The sequence below is a fragment of the Solanum dulcamara genome, chromosome 2, assembly GCF_947179165.1.
Source record: "Solanum dulcamara chromosome 2, daSolDulc1.2, whole genome shotgun sequence".
Lineage (NCBI taxonomy): Eukaryota > Viridiplantae > Streptophyta > Magnoliopsida > Solanales > Solanaceae > Solanum > Solanum dulcamara.
The window spans coordinates 2,689,598-2,702,952 of NC_077238.1; the positions used below are offsets into that span (position 1 = coordinate 2,689,598).

Sequence of the window (13,355 nt, forward strand, 5' to 3'; positions counted from 1 at the left end):
AAATATAGATAACAATAAAACTCAAGAGCAAATGAAGAATTGTTCAAAGAATACAATCATCAAAAATATTTTAAATTCCTTGACTTCTTAATAAAATTATTTTCTTTTTTGTTCATTGATATATTCATAGAATATCACTTTAGTATTAGTATGACTTATAAAATTGTAGTATTACATAAAATTTAAAATTTTGAAAAAAATCACTTAAGATACAAAGATTAAGATAATATAATTATAGATCTTAGATTTTAATCAATCTAATCATGTACAACTTTTGTTGACCAAGAAGAGAAAGTCCACGATCCTTTACAAATCAATCAAAATCAACAAACTTTTGGGGTCTATATGCAATTTTCTAAACTTCAGTACTAAATTAGTATTCTTCTCTTATTTCCAAATTGCTCCTCTCTCTATAACTCATCATCATCTCAATCGGATCTTCGTTGGACCCGAATAATTTCTTAACAAAACCTAACCCTAATTCTTCAATGGCGAGCGATTCCAATGAACCTTCACGTCGCAAACACAATCGATCTTCTCCTTCCGATGAGGATACCGGAGAACCATTGAAACGCCGTAAGCACCGCCACCATCATCGTCACCACCGTCACCATCGCCACCATAGCAAGAAGCACGTAGAGAAATCCGATTCGAAATCCGAGAAAGAAATGGGTAAATCAAAAGGTGAGGTTGAGAACGGAGGTCAACAAGGAGAAGCGATGAATATTGGTACTGTTGTTGGTGTTTCTACTTTAGGGATTGATTATGATATGGAGGAAGGAGAAATCATTGAGGATGATGTTGTGGCTACTGCCGCTGTTGGTGATGCTGATGAGATTATCGTGACCAAAAAGTTGGGGAATGAAGATAATTTGGACATGGTCTGTTCAGATTTCTTTCGATTTTTATTGCTGTATAAATTTCGTGTTTTTTTCTTCTTCTTCTTCCAGGGCCTGTTTGGTTGCTGTGTTCCTTTGAAGATTAACAATGCAATTTAGTTTAGTTTTGAAAAAAAAAGTAACTTTTTTCATTAAGTGGCGAAAAACTCATGTTTTTAAATGCAACATTCCAACTTTTAGCAACCAAAAAAAGGGCCTGTGTTTAGATTTTTACTATTTATAGTGTCAAAATGTGTTAAATTAATGTTGTTTCAACTGTTTGATTAATAAGTATGTTGCACAAAACAGACATGAGAAATATGTATCCCATACAGAGCTTTGAAGTCCTGATGATTGAGGGCTTTCTTTTTATTAGTAAGAAACTATCTTGTGACTGTTAAAATTTGAATCTTTTTTGTCTGCTAAATGTTGGGAAATTGTACTTTATCATTTAATTCCACTCATATTTCTTGTCTAGGAATCACATAAAGCTCAAGGACAAGGGCCTGCAGACAATGTGGAAAAAGTTGACAGAGATTCCACTGTTTCAGGACGGCATGATGAGCAAAGGAAAAGTAGAAAGGCTGATAGTGCTCGAGAAAGTAAGTCCAGTGACAAGCATTTTGCAAATGGTAGTTACACAGATGAATTTCATAGATTGGACTCTAAACCACAGAAAGAAGATAGTTTTGCTGGTGAAGAAAGTACAGAACAAAAGAGCTATGATGAGGATGAAAGTGATTTACAGGATCAAATAATAAAATCCTCGACTCCTGAAAATGTTGGGAAGAGGCATAGATCTGTTAGGGTATCATCTTCCCATAATGAACACCATGAAGAGAGACATGTTACGAAGTCATCCAAGTCACCTGATCGTTCCAGAGGAAGATCACGATCCAAAAGCATTTTGGAGGAGTCTTTCCTTGTACCTAAGTCTCGTCAGAAAGATGACACATATGAAAATGAAAGCAGATATAGAAGTAACTTTGATGATGAAAAACTTGGATACAAAAGGGACTATCGACATGGAAGCCGAGAGTCTTCAAGGGATGGGGAAAAGGAGCATAATTCTGGTTACAGCAGGTCCTCTAGAGACCGGTACCATAACAGAGAGAGTGTTGATAGATATAGGGAGAGTAGCATGGAGAATGACAGGGATAGAGTGAGAGAGAAAGACAGGGAGCGTGAGTTGGCTAGAGAAAGGCAAAGGGAGAGCGATAAGGAGAGGGAGAGGGAAAGAGTAAGGGAGAGAGACAGAGAGAGGGAAAGAGAGAAAGCTCGAGATAGGGAAAGGGATAGAGAAAGAGAATATGAGAGGGGGAGAGACAGGGAGAGAGAGAGTTTTAGAGAGAGGGAAGAGAGAGAAAGGAGGAATAGGGATAGGGAAAGCAGAGGACGAAGTAGGGAGGCAGATAGGGATAGATATAGTGATAGGTCCAGCAGGCAGCGGGATGATGGTCTTGCTTATAATAGACGTAATAGACATTATGAGACTGACATTGAGAGAGGAAGGACAAGTAATCACTTAGAAACTGAGAACACAAAGCAAAATGCTGTAGAGACAGAGAGTGAGAGATCTAAAAGGTATTGTTAATTCTAGCTAGGGACTTCTTATATCAGAACCTCTTTAGCAGAGTTGATTTCGTTAACATGTGGTTTTTGTTTTTCTCATTTTTGGTGTATTGCAGAGATAAAGTTGAACAGGAGGATTATCAGGAAAAAGTTGTTTTCCAGCTTGCTGAACAGGAAGAAGAAGACGAACTTGATAGAATTAAGGAGGAAAGCAGAAGGCGAAGGCAAGCTATTCTTGAAAAATATAAGGTTAAGAACTCACAGAAGGAACAAGTTACTCAATCCGGGGACGTTGGTAACTTCTTTGACTTGAGATTTATTGATATATTATTCGATTCTGTTTTGCTGTAATTAATATTCAAAGCTTGGCCTGTTCTATACCTTTATGTGAATGACAAATCTTTGGTTGGTCTTTTTCCGTTTTTCGTTTTTTTTGTTCTTAAACCTGATGGTGGTAAAGCACCTTCAAGTTTATTGTCTGCATATTCATGAATATAAGCTGTGAATGTTGGATTTTGGCTAATCAATCACCCATTCTGCATAGCAGTTTGATTGCTGAATTCCTGCTTGCTTAATGAGTTTGATATTGGATTTGAACTCTTAAATGTGTATGTTATAGATCTTAGGATGTTAGTTGGAGTCTGTTGCCACTCAGGTTTTATGAAGTCTAGCATTGCACCATATATCATTCCAGAGGTTTATGCTAAGATATTCTCTGTTGATCCTTTGCATGGCTGGTTGAGTTTCTGGGCTCTAACTATGTTTTTCATTTTGGCATTAGTGGAGATTCACATGGATCAGTCTACTCAAAAACCTGCTGCCAGACAGAATGTTGTGCCAGAGTTGATTGATGGTAAAAGCAATGGTGCAGATGTCCATGTTGACGAGCCGACATTTTCTGTTGGGAAATCACCTCTGCAGGGTGGTCATATTGCTGATGAGCAGGCTTCTGGAGTTGGTGGACTGGGACAGGGTACTCCAAAGGTGTGTTCACATGCCATTGAGATTTAAATGGGGTGGACTGGTGATACTCATTCTGATAATTTATCTTTCAACACTATTTTCTGGGAGCTCTTAATTCTTGTCCCTAATGTTTGTTTTAGAATTAGTTGATGCAGCAATTTGCCTTCTGGGTCTGCCTTTTGCTCCAATAGTCTTTTTCCTAAATGCTGGCTTTATCTGATGTTGACTTTCGCTTACTACTCTTTGCAGAGTGAGAGGTCAGCTGACATGTTTTGTGACGATATATTTGGAGAATCGCCTGCTGGCATCAGGAAAATGGTCAGTTGTTTTCTTAGACACATAGTCAGAGATTTTGCGTTGCTGATTCTTGGATTTAACTTGTGTTGACTTCTAATGTTAGAGAGATTAGGCACTAAAAGCATGCATACTGTTAGGAAATCCAATGTAGCACTTGTTATATTTGCCATCTCATTGTTTATTTATTTTTAATTCAACTAACAGTGAGCATACCTTTCTTTCCTGCTGAATGAAAAATGGAAAACGGTGAACCATTTTGGACATGATGACTACAAAATACCTTTCACTTCATTATAGTTCTTGCTGAGACTTGAGAGTTGCTCCGTTCGTCCATACCGTGGGAGTATGTTTGTTTATTTAAGCTGTGGGAGATTTTGTAATACACCATTCAGTTTAAAGTGTGATGTCCAGAAATAATGTATCGTTAGAACCCTGGATTGTATGAGTCCCTATATTTCCTTGCTCCATGCTGCCTAAACAATAGTAAAGGAAAATTCCTCTCGACAAGAGAGAAAAAGAGGATTGTTTTCTTGCTTTGTACTCATACTGAAACTATGGGAATTATGTTACTGTGCTTAGAGGAAGTCCTTTCCTTGTTCATGTAATTAGCACCCAAATTTCATTTTTCTCTGGTTTTATCTGTTGTCTTTCAGGGCAAAGGAGATGGTGTGGCAGTTGAGCGCAGTGGCCTTCATGATAACTGGGATGATCCAGAAGGGTATTATAGTAAGTATTTCGTCTCACTTGTTACCTGGATCTTTCATATTTCCTCTTTTACTTACACGCAAGTGCTACTACATCTGATACTTGGCACCATACTCCTTGATTTTTGCTCATGATAGCCTTTTTGCGTTAATTTGTTATCTGAAGATGTTTGATAAATTTTGAGTAACATATAACCAATTATCTGTTTGATTCTGTTTAATAACTATAATAGTGCGCTGTTTATTCAGGTCCAAAGGCACAATACATAAGGAAAATATTTCTTCTCCTTTTTATATTTCAAGTTGAGAGTATCCTTTTGCTAGTTGATATTATTTTTCCCATTATCCATCGAGTTTAGAACCTTGCGGCTCTGACCCTCGGGGATATCTAGGTTATAAAAAAAGTTGATTTAGGTTTGGCAGGAAGTAGTTTCAGCTGTCTGCTTGTTATGTTGATTAATTTTTGCTTTGATGGCTGAAAATCGTTGTCTTAGTTGATGTCTACTTGTTGGTTTTTAGGTTATCGGTTCGGAGAAATTCTTGATGGCCGTTATGAGATTGTTGCTGCTCATGGCAAAGGAGTCTTTTCTACTGTTGTTCGGGCTAAAGATCTCAAGGCTAGACCCGGTGACCCTGAGGAAGTAGCAATAAAAATGATACGCAATAATGAAACAATGTAAGTAGTTTCTTAGTTTCCCCATTTTGTGCTACCATTGATAGCTCTGGTGGCCTAATTATGTTGCTTTCGTCCTTTTCAGGTATAAGGCAGGTATGGAAGAGTTGGTCATACTGAAGAAGCTAGTTGGTGCAGATCCTGAAGACAAGCGCCACTGTGTTCGTTTTATTTCTAGCTTCAAGTACCGGAATCATCTCTGTTTAGTTTTTGAGTCTCTTCATATGAATCTCCGTGAGGTTTTGAAGAAGTTTGGACGTAACATTGGACTCAAACTCACTGCTGTGAGAACGTATGCGAAGCAACTTTTCATTGCTTTGAAGCATTTAAAAAATTGCGGTGTGCTTCATTGTGATATTAAACCTGACAACATGTTGGTAAGTCAAATGTTTTGAGTATCTTCTTCTTTCCGCAGGCTAGCTAGTTCTCCCAATTCGCATCTCCTGAGAGTTTTACTTTTGCTTCCCTTAAATTGTATGTATATGTTGACCTTTCTGTATTTAATTGTGTAGGTAAATGAAGCGAAAAATGTGCTAAAGCTTTGTGACTTTGGTAATGCTATGTTTGCTGGAAAAAATGAAATTACTCCGTACCTCGTGAGCCGTTTTTACCGTGCCCCAGAGATTAGTAAGGATCAATTCTCAATATTTTCTTTTTATATTTTTGGGACTTCCCTTTCTCTTTGTTTCTTTTGTTCAATGCTCTGACATTGATCCTAAATAATTTTGTGAATGGGTGGTTTTGTTTGATTAAGTTCTGTATCATGTGATGTTGTGCAGTTCTTGGCTTGTCGTATGATCATCCGATGGATATATGGTCAGTTGGTTGCTGTTTGTTTGAGCTTTATGCTGGGAAAGTATTATTTCCAGGTCCAACGAATAATGACATGCTTCGTCTTCATATGGAATTGAAAGGTCCATTTCCAAAAAAGATGCTTAGAAAGGTTCGTCTTAGACATTCTCTATATTACCCGAAGCTAATTAGGAATATTTATGATTTGAACTTATTAACCTGGCTAATTAGTTGTTGCAGACAATTCTAGGTGATTGCATTAGGTGCTGCTTTTATAGTTTTTGCACCTTTCTTAATAATTGACATGATATAGTCAGTGTGGAAACAGTAATTCTTTCCGTTCTTTTATTTCAGGGTGCATTTACAGACCAACATTTTGACCAAGATCTCAATTTTCTTGCTACCGAAGAGGATCCTGTTACAAAGAAGGTCGTTTCTTGTAGACTTTAGGCTGTCTTGTCATTCCCAGATAATCAAACCATTGATAGTCATTAATGATAACCTTACTGTATGTTAAATTTTGGTTGTACTTGTATACTTTTGCAGGCTATAAGGAAGCTGATTGTTAACATCAAGCCAAAAGATATCAGTTCAATAATTTTGGGCTCTCCTGGTGAAGACCCAAAGATGTTGGCTCACTTCAAAGATCTTATGGAGAGAATTTTTGTGTTAGATCCAGAAAAGAGAATGACTGTTTCCCAGGCATTGAGCCACCCATTCATCACGGGCAAGTGAATGACGATGGTTTTCTGACTAGGGACATGCTGTTGCACTAGATACTAGTGCATTATGATCATATGATCTTAGTTTATTTTCAGTTCTCTAATCATTGGGCTTTATCTGTTTTTATCTACCATCCTGGGTTAAGTGCTACGGAGATTGGCAAGGTTGAAGTTGCAGAGAAGATTGCTGATTTTGGGAGATCTATATCTTGGCAGTTCTTTCAGTGCAATGTTTTCTGTTCTATCGTAAGATAACTTGCCAAAGGCGTTTTTCTCTTCTGTACTAATTCTTGATGGTGACATTATAAAGAGCTTCATAGAATTTTAAAATAGTTATTATGTCTCAAGTGGTACTATGGACTCAAGTCTTGAGAGTGGAGAATAACTTTTGCGCCAAAATAGATATTGACAGAAGCATGGTTATTCATATGTCTCTGTAAATAAACACTATGAATATCTGTTCACTCTGAATGTAGATTGGGATCTGTCTTTTATCTTTTTTCTCCCTATCTGTACTTTTAGTGTTCTTGACTCGTCTTCAATTCTCTGATTTAATTGCTTATTTGTGTGGGATTATATAGTTTTCAGGCCTATTTCTTAATTGTGTATCTTCTCTCTTTTGTTTTACATACTGTTCAGAATCCTCGGGTCCTGGAAAGTCTAATTTACTTTTTCCTTCAGGATATCTACCAGGGCTTTGATGCAAGATTCAGTGATTTAGATGCTTAAAAGGCACCCTGGAGAAGGTACCTTGGTTTGTTTGTTAGGAATTACTGTGACACCCTTTAATGTTGTGAATCTCCTTGATTCTTCTGACATCAGCCATAATTTGTGTTTTCTTGGTTGTGTTAATATTTTAATTTTTCTTGACAAGTTCTGATTTCTGAACTTTAATTTGGTCTTGCCTGAAAAATTGCACACCTGAGGTTGGCTCGTTAATGAGCCTCCTAGGTTAGAATAGTAAAGCTATCAGGAGCTAGAGTTTTATTCTATTTGGGGTCATCATTTTTTGGGAATAATTTGGAGTCATTGTTATTTCTTCTATTTCTTAAATCTTTTCCCAAAAACACTTTCTAATAAGTTGCATTGCATCTGATCCATGGTATGGTCATCCTGGAGCAATGTATGACTGGAGATAATCAGAGGCAGCCTTGAAGTGAGAGTTGTTTCAGTGAGTTGTCAATTTTATTTTCTTGCTGTTTGTTCATTAAGAATAATATATTCTCTATCCCTTGGAGAAGTGTGGTATTGATGTGGCTTTTTGTCTTGCTAGGGTGTGGTTCCATGAATCTGCAGTTCTAGTAAGTATCCTTGAATTTCATTACGTCTCTGGTGTAATAGGTGGGTATCTTTTGAAAACCTGATATATTTCTATCAATGTATTTCATTCAAAGTTTTGCTAGTCCTCCATGGAACTGATCTACATGGAATAGGATTCAAATTCTTAACTGGTTTTGCTAATAAAATTGGCCATTGTGGATCAAATCTATCTCAAATTCAATTGCTCCTTTCGCAAACACTAACTTCCCGTGCCAGATATCTAGTCATGAAAAAAAAATCTGTCTAGCTTGCGTTGGAATTTGACTCTGTAGATCCCTCCTCCAGTATGCATTGCTTTTTTCTCCAATCTGCATAGTCAAGGAACATTTGCCGAGCCTCTCAAGTTTTGGCCAAGCCTCTCTGACTCTGTCTATCCATTTTATAGCCATTAGATTTGTTAGTCATGACAAGCTCCAGCTCGTGACTACCTTTTACCCATAGGGTTTGTCCTTCTCTAAGGAATTGAGGTGTGACGTATAGCCAAGAGTCTTTAAACTCCTTAATGCTTGACTTCTATTGGACTAGTAATCTTTCTATCTCATGCACTGAAGTTGGATATCATTGTTTTAGGTTTATGGTATATACGCTGTCACACTAGGCACTGGCGGTTACTTATGTCATTTGTCACTTTTGTGTGTTGGTGGGTTTCTATTTTGTAATTTCATCATTACAAAAAATCCTCCAATTCGAAGCATTCTAGCTTTTGCATTCAATTTCTTATGTTTCTCATAATTTACAATTTTTTATCTATTTTCTTGCAAAATTTCTCTTTAAGCTGCTATTTGATTTCCACTAATAAATGCATCTAATTCCTAGTACAATTACTTCTTTTAGTCGTCTTCCTCATGCTTTTTATATTCAGATTCAAAACAACCCAAACGAAAAAATAACGAAATACCCAGCAAAAAAAGTCAAAAGCAAAGGCATTACTCTGAAAAGTAAAATAAGATGAAAGTTTTATTTAAAGCTAAATAAGATGAAAGTTTTATTTTTAAGTTTAATAAGATGAAAGTTTTATTTTAAAAAACACGGCACAATCATGGAAATGTATACACAAAAATATTTAAGTTAAATAAGATGAAACTTTTATTTTTAATAATGAATAACTAAAGCCTGCAAAGAAAATATAAAAAATAAAATAAGGTGGAGGGTATTTTTGTAAACAAACTTATTCTTAGTAATTATGCAATGAATATAATTTTAAATATGACAAACCAACCAAGCAATAAAAACTACTCCCAGCATTACTAATCCAGCATAACTTGTATCCCAACCAAACGATCCCTAAAAGACATATTTTCAAATTTAAAACTTAAACCATATTTTTATGAGGAAGTGTTGCAAATTAAAGAATCACTAAGAACATTTGAAAGCTCGTAAGGAGTCAAATAGTTAGGCATGTAATTAAACTATTGCTAATCTTGCTGCATTTTGCAAAAGTAATTCAACATCCAAGATAAGAGGCAAAACAAATGAGAAATAGCATATACATATATAGGTTTGGTTATTTGGTTTAATCGGTTATTTTTTCAGAAAATCGAGAACTGAACTGAAAACCGAACTTTGAAACATTTAAACAGAAACCCACAGAAAAACTGAAAAAATTTGAAACAAAAGAGTTGGTTTGGTCAGTTTTTTCGGTTTTAACCAAAGGGCTGGTCATTAAATCAAGAATATTAACTGAAACGGAAATTTTGATTTTTTGGTTTTTGGTCCGTTCAAGATTTGTACTTTTTATGATATCGATTTTTCAATATGGTTCTTAAATTAACTGGGAAATCAAGGCAAAAGAGATTTTGGGGTTCTCTATTCATTACTCATTAGTTTAAAATTTTCTCTAGCCCAATTGCCCTAACAAGGCTGAAGCCCAGAGCTCTGATGCCAAGCCTAGACTCTTTAGCCCGATTGCCCTCACACTCTTACGTTCTAACATTTGCCGTGCATTGATGCTGTACTCCCCTGCTTCAAGTCCCTTTTCCTCTTTCTTAAGAAGTCATAGGTAGATCTTACTCAATTGACTTGATAAAATTGAAGTGTATCTTTACTCTTGTTTCTATACTTCTGAATGTAAGATAAGTTTTACCAATAGTTCATTCCTGTTTCTTCAACAGAAATGCTTATTTCGTAACCCACAAAGAATTTGGCCAGCAGATTATGTACACAATCAGGTAAATTATTTTAATTTTAAAAGATGCCAATTTAAACAATACAAAGTCAACATGTAGCTGTTGAAAAAACCCAATTAATGATGCTTATCTTGGAAAAAATTAAATCTGAAGACTCTTTTTCAGTAGAAAAAAAGAAGATAAAGTCCAAAATGATATGCCTAAGAGCCCATTTGGATTGACTTATAAGTTGCTTATAAGCTGTTTTTAGCTTTTTTGAGTGTTTGGCTGGCCAATTTAAAGCCATTTCGTGCTTAAAATAAGCCCAATAAATAATTGGGTCTGTTTAGCTTAGTTTATCTAAAACAACTTATTAGCTGCTTTAAATAAGCTAGTCAAACAGACACTAAATCAACCGAACTGAATTTTTCAAGAGTGAAATGAAAAGACCGAATTAATTACAGTTCCATTTTTGGTGTACCTCATCAAAAATAAAAAATCGCACGAAATGAACCTGAACGTCTGGAAAACCAAACCGAACACCAACTCACACCCTTGTTAATCTTATCAATCACACCCTTTAAGGAAAAAGGAAAAAAGAGTGACAGTTGCGTTGTTTGGATGTCACTAAGGGGTCATTTGGTAGAGTGTATAAGAATAATGCTGAATAGAGTGTATTAGTAGTGCATGCATTAGTAATACAAAGATTATTTATTTCTTATGCAGTTCTTGTTTTAATGTATAAAAAATAAAATGCATTGCATAACTTCTACAAAAAAATATGTGTTTACAAAAATACCCTCCACACTTTAGTTATGGGAAATGAAAAATTTCTTGAGAGGGATTTGAGGGGTAGTTATGTTATTAATTAATCTAATGCATGTGTTGAAACCCTTTGTATTACTAATACATGAAAATTCATGGTATTAGTAATACACACTTCAATAAACAATAGAGTGTATAACTAAAGCTAAAAAAGTGTACCAAACAAGTACTAATAATACACACAATTAATACATGCATTATTTTTTCTAATACACTCTACCAAACGAGTCCTAATTGTCTTACATCGCTTAGTAGTTGTTGTGGCCAATTCATTTGAACCTACTTTAAATGAGCTTGGGGGAGGAGTCACTTAAAATAACTCACTTTACACCCCCTTGGTTTGAGTGAAGTGTGAACTCACCCCATTGTTTGTGGTTTGGTTCTCTTGTTAATTATCTTTTGGTGAGCACTCACATACTTCTATCTGACTTGACTGAACTTCTCGGGATCTCTATTTCTGATTTTTTAAAGTGTTTAGCATTCCTTCTATGGGTTCTCAATCTGTGTTTACCTTCTACATTTTTATGTCTTTAGTTGGAATAGCAGCTGTCATTTGAGTGTTTGTTTTTGGTTCATGTGTATTTGTTATTCTTCAGAATTCATTGAGTCTTGTGTATGTTGATTCGGTTGACATTACAAATCACTTCTTATTGTATAATAAGTGACATTACCCATCACTAGTTTGGATAGGTAAGAAGGACAAAGGGCTAAATTGGCCCTTGAACTATGTGAAATGGTCCAACTTTGCCCTCAATTAAAAGTTGGGGGTCATTCCTGTCCTCGCCATTACAGTTTTGGTTTGAAATCTGAACTTCTAACCAAAAGGGCAAATTTGGATCTTTTCTCCATTATATACTAGTTAGGCTCTAGTTATCTGGAGTAGCACAAAAATTTGCGATGTTGCTACGCTGTCAAAATAAAGCAGCTTCACAACAACCAATTTTATTTTACAGTCATCACTTGTGTATTGTGAAGTAAATTTATAAAAATATATATCTGAAGGGACGTTTGCTCTACCTTTGTGGGTTGTCTGTTAGGTTTTGCTCTATTCACTTATGCCTTGAAAAAATCTCAGCTGCATTTACTGCACCGATCTGTGCCTTATATGTGAGGGTTATAGCTTGAATATAAGAAGTGGAATGGCTGTCTTAAGAAACTTATACTCACTCGACTTCTTTTGTCTCCTGATCTTGTTAATGTGAGACCATAGTGCTAACCACCCTTCGTATTTGTGCTAAGGATTTAAATTTTTTGTTGCTCAATCACTCTGATCATTCTTTACTAGCTTCTTGGTGATTAGACCATTCGTTCTTGGTAAGTAATACACACTTCATGTTGGTGTGTTTTCTGGTTATGGTTAGCAGTAGTATTAGGGATGATGACTGTTTGTTTTTGAGCTTGTTGATGTTTTCATAGATTGTTAAATGATCATATCATACCTTCACTCCTTGCAAAACCGTGGATTCAGTTCAAATGCTAGTAATGGATATATTGCTTCATGATTTAGCTTGTTGCAACTTCCTTTGGTGTTGGGGAAAGTTCTCTCTATGTATGTAGTGGTTACTTAAACCGGTGCTCCAATTGTGCGGTGCACTAATGCTTAAAAATTCCTGCCTTCACCTGGATATCCTGTTTAACTCCTCCGATATTTTAGGGCATAACATTTGCCAGGATTTTGTAGCCTTAGTAGTGCAAATCTCATCTAGGAAACGCGACCTTTGTCTACTTTGTTTCTTCTTCTTCATTCTAATGACGTGTGTGGTCCAGCTCAAAAGTTTGTGTTTGGGCAGAGCCATTATTGATGATGAATATGAATATCAATTTATGTTTCTCTTAGCTTCAAGTTCCAGCATCTGTTGAAGTCTTTATCAATAGCGAAAAAGAGGCTTGAGGTCTGTTTGCTGCATTGTAAATAAATCGCCGACTTTTAACGATCGGATGTGCAACTAGAAAAAGAAATAATGTATGTATATATAACACACAATGCATATATACATATACATGTTGTGATTAGAGAGTATTTAACCATATTCACAAGTAAACGGACAAAGCAGTTGAATTTTCCTTTTTAACTAATTGAAATGCATATTTTATTTGTTCAACTTTCTTTGAATTTTCATAATTTGAAATACTTTATTGTGTGTTTCTCACAATTGGCGCACGATGTATGTGAGTTTTCTTTTTATCCCACAAGTTGGCTGACCAAAATCTTATATAACTTTTGTGACAATAAAATTTGTCTCATAATCATAAACTAGATGAGTTATACCCTGGTGTAGTTATTTTTTTCACCCTAAATATGTGACTTAATTTATTATCCTAGGTCCTAACCTTTGTGTTGACATGAAATTGCAGGAGAAATAATTGTTAACAATCAAATATTAATAACCATTGAAATTAAAATGATACCAATTTATATGATGACCTCAATAAGATTCCATTAGCAAACCCACATTGGATCTTAATGAAATAAATTTTGGGTTGCATCAATATTCAATGACATA

General features: G+C 35.6%; 1 protein-coding gene across 7 annotated transcripts; it reads left to right on the plus strand.

Moving 5' to 3' along the window:
- Positions 1-402: 402 nt before the first annotated feature.
- On the plus strand, positions 403-12,953 carry LOC129879969 (uncharacterized). Of its 7 annotated transcripts, none has more exons than XR_008765312.1 (15): positions 403-881; positions 1,357-2,462; positions 2,567-2,745; positions 3,232-3,434; positions 3,663-3,731; positions 4,364-4,436; positions 4,934-5,090; positions 5,173-5,464; positions 5,600-5,714; positions 5,867-6,030; positions 6,234-6,308; positions 6,426-6,847; positions 7,283-7,772; positions 7,875-9,920; positions 10,033-12,953. XR_008765312.1 is itself a non-coding variant. In XM_055953731.1 (12 exons), exons 1-12 carry the CDS (start codon positions 489-491, stop codon positions 6,612-6,614), a joined length of 3,015 nt encoding a protein of 1,004 aa, XP_055809706.1. In that variant the 5' UTR covers positions 403-488; the 3' UTR covers positions 6,615-7,116. The 7 variants fall into 7 exon arrangements, 1 of the variants encoding a protein (XP_055809706.1); XR_008765313.1 differs by having other exon boundaries at positions 7,875-8,561; XR_008765314.1 differs by having other exon boundaries at positions 7,875-7,942.
- The last annotated feature ends 402 nt before the right edge of the window (positions 12,954-13,355 follow it).

Coding starts and splice junctions, on each gene's coding strand:
- LOC129879969 (XM_055953731.1), top strand. CDS start 489: ATGGCGAGCGATTCCAATGAACCTTCACGTCGCAAACACAATCGATCT. Junction 4,437..4,933: donor TGATCCAGAAGGGTATTATA/GTAAGTATTTCG, acceptor GTTGGTTTTTAG/GTTATCGGTTCGGAGAAATT. Junction 6,309..6,425: donor AGGATCCTGTTACAAAGAAG/GTCGTTTCTTGT, acceptor ATACTTTTGCAG/GCTATAAGGAAGCTGATTGT.